This window comes from Pteropus alecto, unplaced genomic scaffold (assembly GCF_000325575.1).
Source record: "Pteropus alecto unplaced genomic scaffold, ASM32557v1 scaffold81, whole genome shotgun sequence".
Taxonomy (NCBI): Eukaryota; Metazoa; Chordata; class Mammalia; order Chiroptera; family Pteropodidae; genus Pteropus; species Pteropus alecto.
The window spans coordinates 6,177,201-6,195,324 of record NW_006433378.1 but is presented as its reverse complement, the minus strand read 5'-3'; the positions used below and the strand labels follow the sequence as shown (position 1 = coordinate 6,195,324).

General features: G+C 36.9%; 1 protein-coding gene and 1 long non-coding RNA gene across 4 annotated transcripts in view; one reads left to right on the top strand and one right to left on the bottom strand.

The window, feature by feature from the left end:
* Positions 1–18,124, top strand: part of LOC112476817 — a 113,761-nt gene that overhangs the window by 48,705 nt on the left and 46,932 nt on the right. For 2 of the 3 annotated variants that reach the window (XR_003045221.1, XR_003045218.1), the window contains exon 1: positions 11,258–12,114. The exons of the other annotated variant lie outside the window; for it this stretch is intronic. This is a non-coding gene — a long non-coding RNA (uncharacterized LOC112476817). Of the gene's footprint in view, positions 1–11,257; positions 12,115–18,124 lie in introns of those variants that run through there. 3 annotated transcript variants of the gene reach the window in all.
* VEPH1 (ventricular zone expressed PH domain containing 1) overlaps positions 3,890–18,124 on the bottom strand; it is a 186,273-nt gene continuing 172,038 nt past the window's right edge. Inside the window, 2 exon segments of the mRNA XM_025044232.1 lie at positions 3,890–4,357; positions 8,150–8,286. Of these exon segments, the coding sequence (XP_024900000.1) occupies positions 4,121–4,357; positions 8,150–8,286 (374 nt within the window). The 3' untranslated portion in view covers positions 3,890–4,120.

Genomic DNA, 18,124 nt, shown 5'->3' with positions numbered 1-18,124 from the left:
ATTAGAAAAATATTGAACATTTGTTTTTACCAAACTCCAGCTTCTCAAAAAATAATCAGATGAGATTCTCACACATAAACATTTATCTTTCCACAGTTATTTGTGTCGGAAAAATTGTTGAAATAAAAAATCAAAACCACGTGAATTTCTGTCCATGGTTGTAATTGTATTCATACCAACATTTTAAAAGGTTTAAACATGTTTAGAAAAGTGGTTTCTTCTTAGATCAGCATTGGGAATGGCCACCCTCTTGGGAAAGGCCAATCTGTGGTAAACCAGCCGGCAACAGCGGTGGAAGTGCCGGAAATATCAGTGGTAAGCTGATGATTCTAAAATTCCTAGCGAAATTCCGAACATGGGAGAATTTGCCTGCATTTGGAATTACTGCATTATGGAATGAAACCAGAAAGCTCATTATTTACACTTCATACATTTATTTCCTTTTAGATCGAGTTCAAAGACTCTGAGATTGTGTTCTAAACTAGAGGGATTCTGTTAATTAAATCACAAGGACTTCGTAGCAAGTAGCAAAGATAATTCTTTTCCTCCAGATTGAGGTAGTAGAGCCATTCTCTTTCTTGGGACAAACATTCAGTGAAAACAGAGTTAGGACATTGCCAGCGTTTTACTGTAGTGCTATGAAAGGTTCGAATTGGCATTTAAAATGTTAATAACTAATGCAATGGCACTTACTATTTTATTTCTACATGTCAGTTACCAGTATTTTCTTTTTTTTTTTAATTAATTAATTTTTTTGTGGTGACATTGGTTAACGAAATCCAATAAGTTTCATCTGTACACTTTAACAGTAAGGCATATATATATTTACACTGCATGTTCACCTGCCATAGACCAGTTTTTTCTAATCGATCCAACCAACTAGGGTTACTCACTGACTCTTAAGAATGAGCTAGTAGATTTAAAAATAGTATTTAAAGAATCATTTACGACTCTGCCTATTCTCACCCTTTTCCTACCCAGCTTCATAGGAGGAGATATCCCTCCAGTCCAAAGTGAATCATTTATCTATATTCTGAATGTATACATTAAAATTAAATTTGCCATCTGCTTCACCTCTCAGACCATAACTTCAGAATTTTCTATCACAATGAATGTCACCACCATTCATTAAGTTTCCCAAGAAAGCATTAGATATTACCAGAGACTCTGTCCTCCCCATTCCTACACTCCAGCTCCCAGCTCCATCCAATTTGCCAGTGCCCTGTCCATTTTACTAATTCGATATTTTTCCTGCATTTCCATTTCCCTCTATCTCCTCTGCTTTGACATCAGTCCAGGTCTTCACCACCTTCCAAGAACTTCTCAAATAATCTTTCTGCTATAATTTTCGATATCTTTATAATCCATTCTCTATATCGGCATCAAAATTTTAAATGCAAATCTTCTTAAAACCTTGTAATGGTGCTTTACTACGTTAAAGAAAAAGTTCAAGATCTTTAGTATGGAACCAAGCCCTTCGTGCTCTGGCCCTGCAGGCCTTTCCAGCATCACTCTGCACCATCCCCCAGCAGGCCCCTTATGTTCCACTCCTAGATAAGGACTTGGTCTTTGGCAGATGGACCATGTTCCCTCTCCCTCTTTTGCCTTTGCAAGGCGGTTTCCTCTACTAACCATTCTTAATTCTTTAAGATGATCTCATTCTCTTGACACCTCTGGGAAACAGGAAGGGAGCCTATGCTGAGTTCAAAGTCAATTACAGTGGTGCTTTCTCTTGTGTTTCTGTAGGACCCTCTGCAAACCTCCATCAAAGCACTCGTCATGTAGCATTTCAATTTTTGTTGTTAGGAGAGGAGCTGGGTCTTTTATTTTTGTCTCTCCAGGCCACGCTTGATACCTCTTACTTAGTAGCTGCTCCATAAATTGCTGCAGCATAAAAGAGTTTAAGCTTTCTTTCATTACTTCTGGAAACTGCTCAAGCAAAGTTATTTTTCCTCTTTCTTTCTATATTTTAAATTTCTTTCCCTTAAGTCTAATTCATCTTTAAAATAAACAGCAAAACACTTTCTACATCTTAGCCCCATTTTGTTGAAAGGATAGTCCAATTACTGCTTTAAATTCTAACCTCCTACTGATTACTCAACCCACTGAAATTTGGATTTTACCTAATCGCTCCAATGAAATTGTTCTTACCAATGATAGCAATTGCTTCCCAATTGCAAAAGTCATTTTTTATCTTAAGTGATTACTCTCCAGGATTTTGCATAGTTGATCTCTCCCTTTTCCCTGAAAACCTTACTTATTTTGGCTCTTGTGACATTATTTCCTCTCGTCTATGACATCTCTGAACACTAGTCAGCCCATCCAGCTTGCCTTTGCTTAAATGCTGGATGTTCCAAGGAAGCCCCTGTTAGGTGTTATGGCTTATTCTCCCTGAGTAATTTCATCTAATTCCACATATTCAGCGACCATCTGTATATCCGATAAGCCCACATTTTGACTTTCAGAACTCTATTTCCAACTCGCAATAACTTCTGTGACTCACGATACCTTCGAACTCTACACGTTAAAATTGAATCATTTCCTTCCTCAAACTTGGTCTCTTATATTTCCTATCCTAGTGAGTTAGTAGTAGAGTCAGGGTAACATTAAAGGGGTCGACTACTTGTAATCTTTCTCCAGGTTTTTTGCTAGACTACACAGTTAATAAATGTCAAGGAAAGATATTATCTTTCAAGTTAGCTTTTGTATTAGTTATCTGTTGCTATGTAACAAATTACTACACATTTAGAGGCTTAAAACAGTATATATTTATTATCTCGTAGTTTCTGCAGGTCGGAAGGCCAAGCATGGCTTAGCTGGGTCCTCCTCTCAGAGTTTCACAAAACTGCAGTCAAGGTGTTGGCTGAATCTGAGCTCTTATCTGAGGCTTGGGATCCTCTTCCAAGTTCACTGATTGTTGGCAACATTTCTTTACTCGAAGCTATAGAACTCATAGCAGCTTGCTTATTCAAGGCCAGTGTGAGAGAGAGTCTCTGACTTGTTCACCCTCTTTTTAAGGGCTCATCTGGTCAGGCTCACCCAGAATCATATCCTTTCGATTAACTCAAAGTCAGCTGATTCAGGATCTTAATTAAATTTACAAAATCTCTTCACTTTAGCCAGCTAATGTAACATAATCATGTGAGAGACCATCCTGTCCCTTTTGCCATACACTATTAGTTAGAAGCAAGTTATAGGTCCCACCGCATTTAAGGGGAGAGGGTTATACCAGGGTCATTGGGAGTCATTCTAGAACTCTGCTTACCACAGCTTAATTCTAAAAAAAAAATATAGGTAATGGCAAAAACCAATACATGTTTGTAATTTGAAAGTATTAAAAGATTGACTATCAAGAAAAATTATAGAACTTTAAAATCTCAAAGTTTAATGGAAGTGGCACATATTTTGAAGATGGGAGCAAATGGTTTTCTATGCTTATCCTAGCTTACACTTACTGCCTTGGGCAGGGTATATATCAAAGTATCTAAACTTTAGATCACATTATATGAACCTAAAAGGAATCATCAGATAAGTAGTTATAAAAGATAGATATTTAATTACATAACTGGCTTAACTTGAGAACCATTTTACCATGTACTAGCATCATTTGCGTTAGGAAAGAATAAAAGTAATTATATGTCTTTAAGTAAGTTATATGGTTTTCCTCAGTGTTCATTAATTTGACTTTTCCTAAGGGATTTTTTTCTTTCTTATAATACTTTCGAGACTGTGTTTTTTGTTGAACTGCCTATTCTTTCCTTAGGATAGGTAGTTCAGGTACCTTTTAAAGTTGTTTTCTTACAATGTACAATGACATATCTACAGAAGTTTCCAGATCCCGACTCTCCCCTTTCTGGCCTCATACCATCCGTACTTCCTTTTTCTATATGCATTACACAGATGTTCTGGAGTTAATGCAAACACCTTTAGGATATGAAATGTACTAAGAATTCTGCCACTTTTAGGTCTTGCTTCTTATGGAAAACTGTTCCACTGGTATTTGGTAAAAAGCAACATGACTTAGTGAATTTCTCTCTCTCTCTCTCTTTCTCTCTTATCATTGACAATGATAATGCAATGCCCATTGTCTGCATTCGGTGTGAGGTCGGCTTGCAGATCCCTACAGATATGTGGTTACTTCTCTGCTTTCCCTCTCTTTTGCTTGGGCAACTGCCACATTGATGCACTGGAGCCACTCTTCTGCATTCTTCTCATCCTTGGCCTTGAAAACATAAGTTTTATTGTCTGTGAAGATTTCGAAAGCCCGAGGGAGAGAGCGGTCTCTCCGTTTCCTGGCCACAACTTTCACACTCTGTACTTTGCTGAGTTCTATCGGGGAGTCATCAGGATCGTCTTTCTGGAATGCAGATGGGAAGGAAAGAACATGAGCTGGCTCCCAGGGTGTGGCAAGATCCCTAGCTGCTAGAGAATTTTCCAAGAAGAACAGAACCCTTTTATTTCTTGTGACTCAAGACCCTGGTTATTTTGGGGGCTAAGGCCTCAAGGAGTCATTAGAACAATGGAAGGAAGATGGAATTGGCCTTTTGTTATAATATAAGTTGGCACTGGTATCATAAGATAGACAATCTATAGAAAAATACAGTGAGATTGGGGGAAATTGCTTAATTCATATTTCTTTGATTTTGTCATTTTTATTGATATTAACATGGTATTAATAGAGCAAAACACAACAATACAATTTAGAGTATTACTAACTCAGAATTTGAGATAATTTGGGTAGTATGAAATTGAATTTTCCTTTGTATTATCTCTGAGAAAGGGATATTAATTGAGTCAACAGGGTGTCAATGTTTAAATAGATCAAATTGTTTTGAAACTTTCTGGAGCTTTGGAAGCATGATTTGTCTACAAACATGAAATGAAGGAATATTTAATGATTTACATTTCGCTTCATCCAAGCAGAGGCTTAAGAATCTCTATAACACAGGGGCATCACAGTGGGCTAGCAGCAACAGTCTTAAGGGATCACATACTTCTTTAAAGCAGTTTCAGTCTTTGACATCTCTGAATCCTTTTTGCCTACTGGAAGATGTACCTGTGGTTGAGGATCTTGTCAATTATCCTTTCTCACCTACCCTACACCATCATTCTTCTTTCACTTTGCAATGGAAGGACATCCTTCTCATTCATCCCAAACTTTCTATATATGCAACTTGGAAAAATCTCAAGAGCATCAAACAATCAAACAAGCAAACAAAGAAAAAAGCAGTTCAGAATATTGATGCCAGGGAAGCATCCTTCGACAAGGCAACATAATTATTCCTCATCTATTTCATTAAGAGATGCATTTCCAATAGCGTTTCACCTTTTAATGTTTAATAACTATTTGTTACATTTGGTATATATGGTTTTTCATAAATGATATAATTTTTTTTAAAGATAAAAATAAAAAATCTCAATATTTAGACTGATGGTCATAAGAAATTCAAATAGTTAAATTTCAATTTATATACATAGTTTTACTTCAGTGCAAAATGATAGGGCGATCATGATAAAATGCTATGAGAGAAGTAGAACAAAAATATGATTTCAAGGAAAAATGAAATGATGCAAACATTTCTGTTAAAGAGGAAAGAATTATATATTATTTTAAACGGATGACGTTGGGTGTCAAATTGCTATGGTATTTTACCCCTTTCACCTTTTTTACCTATTCCCCAACCTCCTTCTCATCTGACAATTATCAGTTGGTTCTCTGTATTTATGAGTTTGTTTCTGTTTTGTTTATTTTGGTTTTTTAGATTCCACATATAAGTGAAATCATATAGCATTTGTCTTTCTCTGTCTGACTTATTTCACTTAGCATAATACCCTCTGGGTCTCGAATGGTTACATTTAAAGGAGAAGTGTGATCTTTTTATTTTAAAATGACAACATTTACAGTTCAACAGAAATTACAGTTTGTGCAACTGTGAAAACATCATAAAAGTGTTGATGTAACTTAAAATGCTACAAGGTAGTATGTAGATTTTCCAAAATTCTCTTAGGGGATATGCAGGGTAAAGTTTGAAGATATCTGCACCAGATAATATTTTGTTAGCTTAATTTGGTTTATAGTAAGTATCTGAAAGTAATAAATTATATTTCTTTGAAATGATCTATAGTACAGAAATCGGCATATGGAGAAACTGATGAAGAAAGAAATATTGCCATAGTTATCTAAGGAGGGACAGTGAATTAACCAAGACAGGAAGTCAAAGAACACCATTGCCTAACTGGTTGGCTGAGATCAAGACTTTAAGAATGCAAAAGTAGAAAGTTACACTACAGACTTTCATTCGTTATTTTAAAATGTACATTTTCCTCATTTATAAGAAAGGCCTTTTATAATGTGACTGAAGTTTCAACTGGACTGCTGACCACTGCTAACTGACTATGCCCCTGGGGGTGAGAGAGGCGTTGTTTTGGTCTTCATACAATCCCATATTATTTCTCAATATTTGAGCCACATGTTCTGGAATATCAAACCATTATTCCTGATAAAGATGTCAAACAAGTTAGCCAATTATAAAATAGTTTATAATCTATATTAGAAACTTCTGAATCAAGAAGTATAAAGGTGATTTACTTGAGTTCAAGAAAAACATTCTGATGTACTAACTGCTTTGTCTCAAGGGATCTGAGAAATTGCTACATCTTAACTTCTATTCCTGATTTCTTTACTAAGAACAAGAAATTCAGGCGGTCATTTTAAACACTTTAAAAATACTTCAATGTAAACCTGTGCTAAAAAAATAATGTTTCTTTAAAACTCCAATAACTGTCTAAATTGAACACACTATTATATTTCCCTTTCAAAAAGATCTTTAGCCACCAAAAAGTCCATCTGTGTATTTTATAATACACACAGATGGAGAAAGTAACATGAGTTTAGAGTAGGTGTCACCAAAGTTTTTTTTTGTTCAAAAAGTTAACATGATTTTATTAATTAAAATAGCACTGATCAGAATTTGTCATAATTCAGACACACCATATTTGATTCCTGTTGAGTAATAAATTCAAATACATTTTATAGTGAGCACTCTAAAACTATAGTGCACATATTCTGAGTGCATTGTGTTTTTTAAGTAATTTAACACTTTTTATTAATTAATTCAGATATAGTTTGGTTTGTCACTGGCTCTGTATTTAAGTATATGCGAGAATCAGTATGGTGTACTCACTTAAGAACATGCTTTGGTGTCATACTGCCTGAGACCGGGCCCAGTTTTACCCTTCCTCACCTTACTGGCTCTATCCTTGGTCAAGTCAATTAGTCTCTTTGAGCCTCAGTTTCCCCATCTGTAAAATGGCAATAATAAGAATGCTGACCTCAAAGGATTGTCTGAGGCAATCTAGTGTGGCATATAAGCACTGATAAGCTATTATTATTGTATTTAAAAATACCCAAGTAGGTCAAGATTTCATTCTCTTGATCTTGAATCAGTAGAATTTAATGATAAATAAAACCAATTTGAAAAGAAGGGGATAATTTTGCATTGTTGATGGGAAATAGAATGCTATTTCAGAGGTTTCTCACTGAAAATTCAGAATACAGATATTTACTGAGCATCCTAGTTCAGATCAAAAATTATATTAAATGAATATATATTAATTCTTTTAGAATCCTATTTTATTCTTTAAGTGAATATTAAATGAATGAAAGCTTAGTAATTTCTTTTGCTAATCAGAATTGAACTTCGTTGACTACAAATTTACTTAAAATAAACTGGCTTTTACTTCTTCCTCAGGTTCCCACCTCTAAATATAGCCTATAATTATGAAAGAAATCAGAATCAATATCATAAGCCATAAATTTAGGTAGGTGATCCGCAAGGAACAAAAAGCAGTGTTCCAGTCAAGAGCATGGAGCAACCTTCTGTAGTTCATCTCCTAAAACTTAAGTCAACAACAACCAAAAAGTTCCCATAATAAACCGAAGAGTGATAGTGAACCAACTAACAAAGAACTGAACAGAATGGACAAGTGAAGGGAACATATGTAAATGAAGGGAACATATGTAAAATGACATTGTAAAATGGAGAAGAAAAAAAATATTGGCATTTTAACTCACAATAAAATGCCTAGCTGGTTGGCACCGGCTTAAGATCTTAAAAATTCAAGTGTGAAAGATGACAGAAGAACTTACAGACTTTCCTTTTTGAAACAGAAGTTGATTTCCAGCCAGTGTGAAATAACGAGTTTTCCACCGTTTGATGAACTTCCATCTGACCTGCTTCTCTTTAAGTTTTCCTTCCATGAGAGGCTGGCCGTCTTGATTTACAACTGTTGAAGGTAACAGAATGGTCAAGCATTTATTTTCCACTTTTTATTTGGCAAGTGATCAAAAGTCAGAATTGTCCAATGAACCAGAACTCAGTAAGCGTATTTGGAAAGTGGGCTAATAAATTATGAATTTGGTTAACTTCTCCCCCTTCATCTCTAAAAGAATGCTCAATTTAGATAGGATGATGGGAAAGTGTTGAAAGCCCTTATCAATATTTTCAAAAGGAATATAGTCCACAAAAAGAGCATCTGGTAAGCAGTTTCTAAGATTTATCCAGATAGCCAACTTTCTCTGTTTCTTAACTCTTTTGTTTCATGATTTTCTGTTCACATAAACTGCTTAGAAATATAGCTTCATAAATAATCACGATCCACGTATATTTAGCTATTTGGCAGCAAAAGTGAATGCAGTGCTCCAAAAGACATGTTGTCCTAAAGCCATAACAGCTGCAGAGGCAAATTTACCCAGCTCTTTTGAACATGTTATTTCCACTCTCTGCAACACACATACTCTCTCTTCACTCTCCATATTCCCATCTTCGCCTAGTCAACAACTAATCATTTCATGTTTCAATTCAAATGTTGCTTCCTTTGGGAGACCTTCCACAAACCCAGACCAGAATGGCTTCACCTGTTATGTATTCTCATAGCATCTGGCATGTTTCTTTTATAGCAGGCATCATCATTTGTAGATTGTTGTGGTGTTTGTTTGATTAATAGCTTTCTTTCCTGTTCAGCTGAGCTCTGTAAGGGCAGCGTCTTTGCTTTGTTCACTGTTATATCACTAGGCATCTAACATGGTGCCTGACAAATAGTAGGGAGTCTATAAATATTTATTGAATGAATGGATTAATTTGACATCCAAGCAAACTTTTTATGATTACATGTAATCATAGAATTAGAAGATGTTACCATATCAGAAGTTTAGATGTCAAATTGAAGAATTTCATTTCTTTCGCCGGTTATACAAAATTCACTCTTCAAATTCATATGAAATCATCTGATTTCTGGGGAGTATGACAATATTTACTTATATACATTTATGTTCAAATTGCACAGAACTTTGAAAGAAACGAGATTTGCTCTACCAGTTGGAAATTTGAACAGTGCCCGTTTGATCATATGAACAGAGTCTATCCCTCCCACCCACCCTACCACAATTTTTCTAACATAGGTCAAATAACTACCTCAGACAGGGGGATTTGTTCACTTTGCCAGCATTTTCAGAGTAAGAATAATGGAATGTATGAAATGTATAGTTTTTATAAACCAAGGTTTACTGGGGCTAGCAGGACCAGCTCACACAGTGTCCGCCTGGGCTAGCAGTTCAGCGAGTGTTTACTAAGTGTGCTGTTGAGTCATGAAGGCTACTACAGCTCGTCTGAGAGGAGGAAGAAAAGGTCCAAGAGGCGACCAAAGAGAACAAAGATGGATACAAAAAAACAAACAACAATAACAACAAAAAACCAAGCCAAAATTATATTAAAAATTTTTTTAAAACACAACCATTTCACATGCTTTCAAATTAGAAAAAAAATACTAATCAAATTGTAATATTCCAAGATTTTGAATAAAAATTCAGAAGAGTTAGTTCTGAGTTCTCTCAACTATAGTTTTCTAATCAGCAATGAGGAAATAATAGTAGCTCTCTCCTGCTTAACAAGGATGTTGAGAGATCAAAAATCAAAATAAAGAAATTTATGTGAGGACACTAGGTAAGTGGCAAGGCACTACTCCCTCCCTACACTACTGTTATTAAAGACTTTACAGTTTGTATAACCACATTGCTTTCTTGCCATGGTTTTAATGGAAAGATGATTTAATGTAATGTCATTTAATAACAGTGCACTTTTCTAGTCTTAGTCTTCTCTATTTTTTCAAAGAAGCATTTGAAGTAACCATAACATCTGAGCTAACTATGATAACCATGATTTGAAGTCATGATTGATTTAGATAGTATTTAAGCACATGGATCCTTCTAGATCTGAGATAAGGAATTAGCTATAAGTATTTCTCCTCAATGCAGACCCAAATGTTTCACTTGAAGAGTATGTCACAAAAATTTCCATGGAGCACTTGACAAAGTAGTTAAAGGAATTGTTCGAGACAAAGAATGGATGGATCATCATACCCACATACCCACATGCCCATAATGACAGTGTGGGACTCAGGACAAAATGATAGGCTTATCTCAGAGCAACAGGATGAAGGACTGTAGAGATATGCTGGTAAGCAAAAAACTTTTCATTGTAGCCCAGTGAAAATTACCCCTGGAGAAAAAGGCCATGGAAAGGGTTTTAGGGAGAAAAGAATTGCAGACCTTTAATGTAGCTGCGTGTTAGGGCCCTAATTTAGTCCTTAGAGTTAGCTTTAGATAATTCCATAAAAGCGAGGTTACTTGTAGCTGTAGAATTAATTTAAAAATAGTCTCAAAAAGCAAAAGGAGAAGACTTAAAATTTTTTTCCAGCTGCTATCCCATATCTTAAATTTTTTTTTGCAATTATGTCTAGCATATGCATAACTAACTGTGTGTCATTTTAATATGTCTGCTGTCCATAGCACGTCCTTGTAAGCAATAGCTTTCATATGATATCGCAGTCTCTTTACAGTTAAACCAGAGAACTAATTCTTTCTAAGGAGGATCATATTTCATTTGAAAAATAACATGTGGAATGAGGTTATAAGGGAATCATCATGTGTCTAAAACTACCTTGTTTGCACGTAATGCATACAGCATATTTAAATATTTTCTCACTTGCCAATTAGCACATTATTTCATTCAAAGCACCACAGTTTGGCTAAGACAATTTCTACCAAGCTGGATCTGTTCCTTTCTTTACTTATCAGTTGGCTGAAAAAACTATGGAATATTAAACTGAATTCTGTAGTGCAATTGGAACTCAAACTGTTCCCATGTTTATCAACTTAAAAAGTCAGAATGCTAATTCAAATGTTTATACAGTAGTTGTATTTCTGTTGTGCACCCACCATTGAAAATACTTACATTGATAAAAGATGAATTTTGAAGGTGTTACTCTTACTCAATATGAAGTTGGCGAATAAGAATGAAATACCAGAATATCAGATAGATACCTTAAAGCTGAGAAGCCCCACAGCAGGAAGAATAAAGCAGTGAAGAATATTCCTCAGTTCATCTATTAACCATTCAGCCGTCCCACACATACTTTTGAGCATAGATAAGCTGTAAAGCACTGTATTTGGATCTGAGGAAGTTACAAAGCCCAGCTCAGGGAGAGCTTGAATTTATCATCTTTTTTTGGGTTGGGGCGGCGGAGGGGAAAAGCACTTTACAAATTTTACAGCTCAGTGCTTGGAGAGTGCCACTGGAGAAGTAACTACAGCACTACAGCACAGAAGGGAGAAAGGATATTCTAGGAGGAGTGCAGCAAAGGACCGAAGTAACAAGAGGGATGTGTGAGGGAAAATACATGAAAGGGAAAAAAACCTAAAAAAGCTGGAAGAATTAATGAACTCAGAAGCAAGTTTGTAAAGCAGTTGCTTTAGGGTACAGTTATAGGCTGAAGGCTGAGAGTATGAAGATGACTGAAGATTTTCTAGGTGTAAGATCCAGGAAAGAGATTGAGTGTCAAATGGTCATGGAGAGGTCACATTGGACTTTATTTGAAAGTTCTTCTGAAACTCCATTTTGGAGGACTTTGCTTTTCTTAAGGACGAAGGAGGGGCCTCGGGCCTGTGAAGGTCCAGTTAGCACAGGCATGAAGCCTCATGGATATCAGATGGGATCGGCTATGTGTCACACAGTGTCCTGGCAGGAAACAGAAGGCACTTCAAGCTGCTTAATTGAGGTGAGTTAATAAAGGGACTATTTATACAGATGTGGGCAAGGTGTAGGAAAAACACCATAGTTCTCTGGGGCCAGAAACCCTGGGAGGCCTAACAAACAGTCCTCTGCCTGAAGAGCAAAGGAGAGAGGACACTTGGATGCAGAGCGAGAGCACTGCCTAGCAGGAGCTGTGACCATGGGTACAGGACAGGCAACCTGCAGTGACAAAGCAGAGAGTGAGTAAGGAATGAATAACCCAGCCTCACTGTTCTCCCTCCCTCTTAGCTCCTGCTGTTGTCCTCAGTGGTCATATGTAACTGAACACCAGAGCTAAGGGAGACTGGAACACACGGGAGAGGCACCTATCCTGAACTGGGGCATAGGAAGCGGGAAAGCCTCCTGGAGTAGATGTTGTCTAAGCTGAATTCTGAGGGACAAGTAGAAGTTTTGAAGGTGAAGTGAGGAAGGGTATTCTGGGGAAAAAAAAGTCATATGCAAAGTGCCAAGGCTTAAAGAGGGGGCATGAAATGCATTCTGGGAAGCATAACTCATTCTATGTGATGGGGACCTGGTGGGACATGGAGAGCAAGAGATGAGATGTGAGATTCAAGGAGAGACCAATTCTAAAGGTGCTTGGACATCATGCAGAGTGGAATCTAATATTTTGTAATGTAACATAATGAAAAATAATAATTTCTGTAGTCATACAACCCCTTTTATTACAGGAGCACAAGAATTCAACAATTCAAGATCTCTATCTTGTTCTAAGATTTATTACAATTCTGTAATAGCCAATTACAATTTATTTAAACATGGTGTGTTGAAATCTATGTTTACTCCTTATTATAATAGATTATACAGGGCTGAAACTTCCTCTGTTATAAGCTTATTGATTATGGGGTAAGGGCAGTGGCTTCAAAGCCAGACTTCAATTGAAGTCTAAAGTCTGCTACTTAACAGCTGACTGGTTTTGTGCATTATTTAACTTCACCGAGCTTCAGTTTTCTCCTCTCTAGAGATGTCATTTAACAACAGGGCCACCATGAATGGCTATGCAGGTTGTTCACTGCATAAGAGCACTCAGCACTGTGGTGAGTAGGGCCTGAAATTCAGCCTGAATTTTGCTGTTCAAGCCATGCACTTCAAGTAGATTTCACTCACCATAAATAAAGTCACGTAAAAGTGCCACAAAGGTTCACATGGCCTTGCTTAACCAAGTGCCTGGTACGTAGTAAGGAATCAATAGGTAATAGGCTGCTATCATCATGATCATCAGCATTATTGTCATCGTCAACATAAAATGATCATCCTCATCCTTTTATTGTGAGAACTAGCTGGTAGATTTGTAAATACCATATGCTTTACCATAATTTTTTTCCCTCCAATCCAAAATGTAGTGAAGTAGACACTGTTAGGAACAGTGTGAGAATTCAGAGTGAGACAGGAACCTTTTGAGGTTCAAGGACTGCAGGCTTTGAACTTCAGGTATGATGGGCAATTCAGAGTCCCAAAAGGGAGTTTTTGAGTAACTGATTCATTTACTCATCAAGACTGCTATTTTCAAGCCAAGCCAATAATTGATTGAGCTTCATTGGGAGCGTTTGCCACACTATCGGTGTTGGCTCCCTTTTCTTCCAGATTTTCTGCTTGTTATGACAGTAGATGGTGACTCTCACACAACCACTATTCACATTGCACCTCGACTTCCATCCAGACTCAGAAATTACTTATACCGTGTGCTTTCAGGCTTCTGCAACTATTGTCTTGAAAGTATTGCACTGTGCATGAATACTCCATAATTGACACTGTCATGAACTTAATTTGTGTTATTTGAATCCTTAGATATTCTTTCTTGATTGTAAAGATAAATACCTTTAAAAACAAGGCATAAGAAAAATTATACATCTCAAATACTTAGTTTTCAAATAAGAACTGAATTTTGAGATTTTTCCTTGAAATCACTGCTTCTGGGAAGCGGTCTGTGGAGAATTTCTTTGTATGTATTGAGAGTCTCAAATTTACTTGAATTTCCTTCCATGGTTTTACTGATTTGTGTGTGAATGTGCCAGCTGTAAGAAAGCCAACTATGATTACAGAAGACATGCTTAAAGAGGGATAGAAGCACTAAATGAGGAGGTCATAGGAGCCACATTTAGTAGACAGAGTGTCTGTGGTTTTTGAAATCACTAAGGATCATAATGAATGGCATGTTTCTTATGAATATCCAGGCAGTGTTTTAGGGTGCTATATTTTCTTATTAGTAGTGAATAAATGAGGAGGCATAATCCCACATCGATTTTGTAGCATCCTACAAGATGCTGTAGGTCCCAAATAGGCCAGACAGACTCAATCTGACAGCAGCCCTTTGAGGGCACTTTCACCTGTGACCAAATGGCTTTCTTTCTCAGTAATTCCATACCCATAAAAATATAGTATGCTTTCTATGCTTCTCTAGCAGTTGGTGAAATAATCATCTAACGAAGCCTCAGAACTACTATTTTATAAGCCTGTAAAGCAGTGTTTCCCAAACTGTGTTCTGAGGGCCACCCATATTGAAATTACTAAAATGCACATTCCAAGGCACTACTCCAAACCTATTGAATCACAATTTTGGGTTGGGGTTAGAGACCCTGTATTTTTAACAAGATCTCTAGGTGATTCTAATGTAGCTCAGGAATGTCTAGGAAATGATGGTAGCCTCGCGGTAGATCACAGTAATAGATGGTATAATACACAAAATAATAAAACTGCAAAACCAATAGTGGGAAGAAAATTGTTATAACCTTTGCACGAAATTAAAGAATAAAATAGCAGTGTAAGATCATATGCGTGTCTTTGGCTTAAGTCAAGAGAATTACAGAAAAAAATGCTCAGAATCAACTTTTGTAGAATTTGGCTTATTTATTATGTCGACAGTGAAACAAAAATTCTAAAATCACTTGCCAAGAAGGCAACCTGTTCAGTAGTTTTGAACAATAAGTATGGTCTCCTTTGTGCCTTTATGGGAAGCTATCAAAGAAGATTGGCCCAGACTTGCCTGTAATGACTAGTAGGGACCAATGGCAAAAGATGGTAGAAGTGAATTGAAATAATGGCTCAATCTTAGAATTGAACTTCAGCAAGAAAGGGTTCCACACACACTTCTCATGTTGGTCCCACATTGTTCTTCCATTAATATAATCTCATGGATAGGTATTACTGGTAATAGCTGGCTCTAGAGTTTTAGACAGTTTTAAATGTTCAGTGCTTTCCCACACTGCTTATGCATTGTAGAGATTTCTTTGCATGGGGAAAAATAGATCAGACATGTTTGTACCAGGTGTGTGATAAGGAGGGTCACCTTGTTTTGTTGTATAAATTGAGCACATCCTATTCATCACCCTACCTGCCTGTACATCCTTGGTGTTTTAGAACATTCGAAGTGTTGTCTACAATGTTTTTGTGAAATTATTTGACACAAGTTCCATCTGTTGTAGTGCAACACTTGACCTCAGACTTTTTGGCAATAAATAGTTTTCCAGTGTCTGCATTGGAAGCTTTACCATCACACTCTGTGTATTTGATATATAAATATATTTGATACATATATATATATACATGACACCTACTCTCTGTTAAATAAAACGATCTCTTACAGTACTTTTGAAAACTTGTTTGAAAAGTTACTATTTATACAAATAATATATTTAGCACAAAATGTACACTGGATATGTCATTATATGAATATGATTTTTTATCTCAAAATGTATCACTGTGAACTTATTAATTTGTTTTTTATCATCACTTGCCTGAGAAAAACTTTACTAAAAATATTCAGAGAAGATACAAACTTTAGTTGCTCACTTATTTGGTAAATATTTATTGAGCTTCTGACATGTGCCAGCGGCTGAGGATGGATGGAGGAGGGGAGTTCCTATTACTATAGTAATAGTAGAACTTACTATTTGTTAGAGGAAATAGATGTTCATCAGATAATCACATGTAGAAAAACAAGACGGCAGCCGTAACAGTGTTTGTGATGAGGGGAGATCTGAGGCGCTTTGAGGATGTTAGCATTAATCAGGAAGGTGGCAGAAGGCTTTTCTGTAGCATTGAATTTGAGTTGTAATGAGAAGGCTAAAATCTACATTAACTAGGTAAAGAGGGGAGAAAGGGCACTTTGGGAAGAAAGGCAGCACAGGAAGGAGTGTGGTGCATATTAGATACTGAATGAAGGCCCTTCTGGCTAGAGCAGAGAGGAGCAGATGGCATATGCAACAAGATGAGGCTGGAGAGGGTGGGAGAGACTGTGGCATGTGAGGCTGTGAGGGGCATGCTGTGGAGTTTGGTCTTTAAGCTAAGAGCTATGGGAAGATACTGTAAGGTTTTATGCAGGCTGTGGTACCATCAGATTTGTGCTTTGAAGAGATTATTTTGACTGAGTGGGAGAAAGATCTTCAGAAGAGTCTGGAGTGGCTCAATTATTGACGTCATTTCAGACAATAGGTGATTGTATCTTGCTCTAGGGCAATGGAGAGAGACAGATAGAGTTGAGAGCAATTGAAAAGCTAAAATCCACAATATTGGGTGATGGATTGGATGAGGGTGAGGGAGAGAACAGTGGGTCTCTGGCTGGTCCAACAGAACGAGCGATGTTATATTTACTGAGATAATGCTGGAAGAGGACCAAGTGGTCTTTAGGGACAAGGGAGAGACAATCATGAGTTTTAACTTAAATGAATAGCCTTTGAGGTGCTTTGAAGCACCAACTAGGCAGTAGGAAAGTAAATCTAGAGTTCAGAGGAGATGCCTGGACTGCAGATAGGCATTTGGTATTTGTCTCATTGAAGTGGTTACTGGAGATGCAGAACCAACAAAGACTGACTGGGGAGAGAGTGTACAGTGAGGAGAAGAGAGTTGCTCCAACAATGAATAGCTGGATAGAGGAAGGTAGGTCTGGAAAGGAGGCCAAGGACTGTTTAGAGAGTGAGAAAGAGACTAGAAGTTAAAGACAGAGAATGTTTGAAGGAGCAGATACTGGTCAACAGAATTGAATGCCACTAAACGGCAAGTTAACACAAGGACTGAAACATATCCAGTGTATGGGTAACTCACATGACTTTAATGGCTGTAGAGATAATGGGCTTAGAAGGCAGATCAGGGAGGGTTAAGTCAGGAGGAAAAGGAGACAAGGAAATGCAGAGGCTGAGCACTGACAACTCTCTTGGCTTTACAGAGGAGGTGAGAGAGAGGCAGTAGGTGAAGGGAAAGGAGAAGGTAAGCCAGTTGAATGTGTTTAAAAGCCAATGGAAGGGATGGAGAAATTGAATAGGGAAGACAGAAAGGGTAATCTATACTACAGAGTTTCTGAGAAGGTGAGGTCAAAATATGGCCGCCCTCTTGAGACAGTGGATGACTTCATTCTCAGTGGGTGCTAAAAGCACCTGTATATCTTTTACAGAGGTGTGTTTGTGGCTGAAAAACAAATTTCATTACCAAAGTATTTATATAGGTAAATAAAAAAATTAGGATTACTCTGAAAGATGATAACTAGAGCCCTTTTATTCTTATTCTTTTTGTTTTTTTTTTGAGCACTTTTAACATATATGAAATGCTTTATTTTAAAAGCTACATAAAATTTGTTTAAATCAGTGTCATTCTGAGCCAGACTTACTCAGTCTAGTCTGCCTTTGTAAATCATGCTTCTCCTCCTTCGGATATTGGCTTGACTCAGCTTATTCTCCAAGTGAAAAAGAACATTTTTGCATGCATGATGATTGGTTTATGGATAACCACAGAGTGACTAATGCTTTGCTGCAAGTATAAGGCATATCAGACACTTTTATCTATATCAAGACAAGATTGTTGACCCATTATGGAAAGGCAGAGAATTAGGAAAGTGATGCTAGATGAATAATAACTGTTAACCTCTGAAGGGTGCTAGGTTACTGATCTTAGCATATTTCTCATTGAGGCTCAAAAGTTATTAGCAAGTTTACTAGGGGTTCTGTGTGTTTATGTAAATTGAAACTTTTCAATGCAATATAAAAATT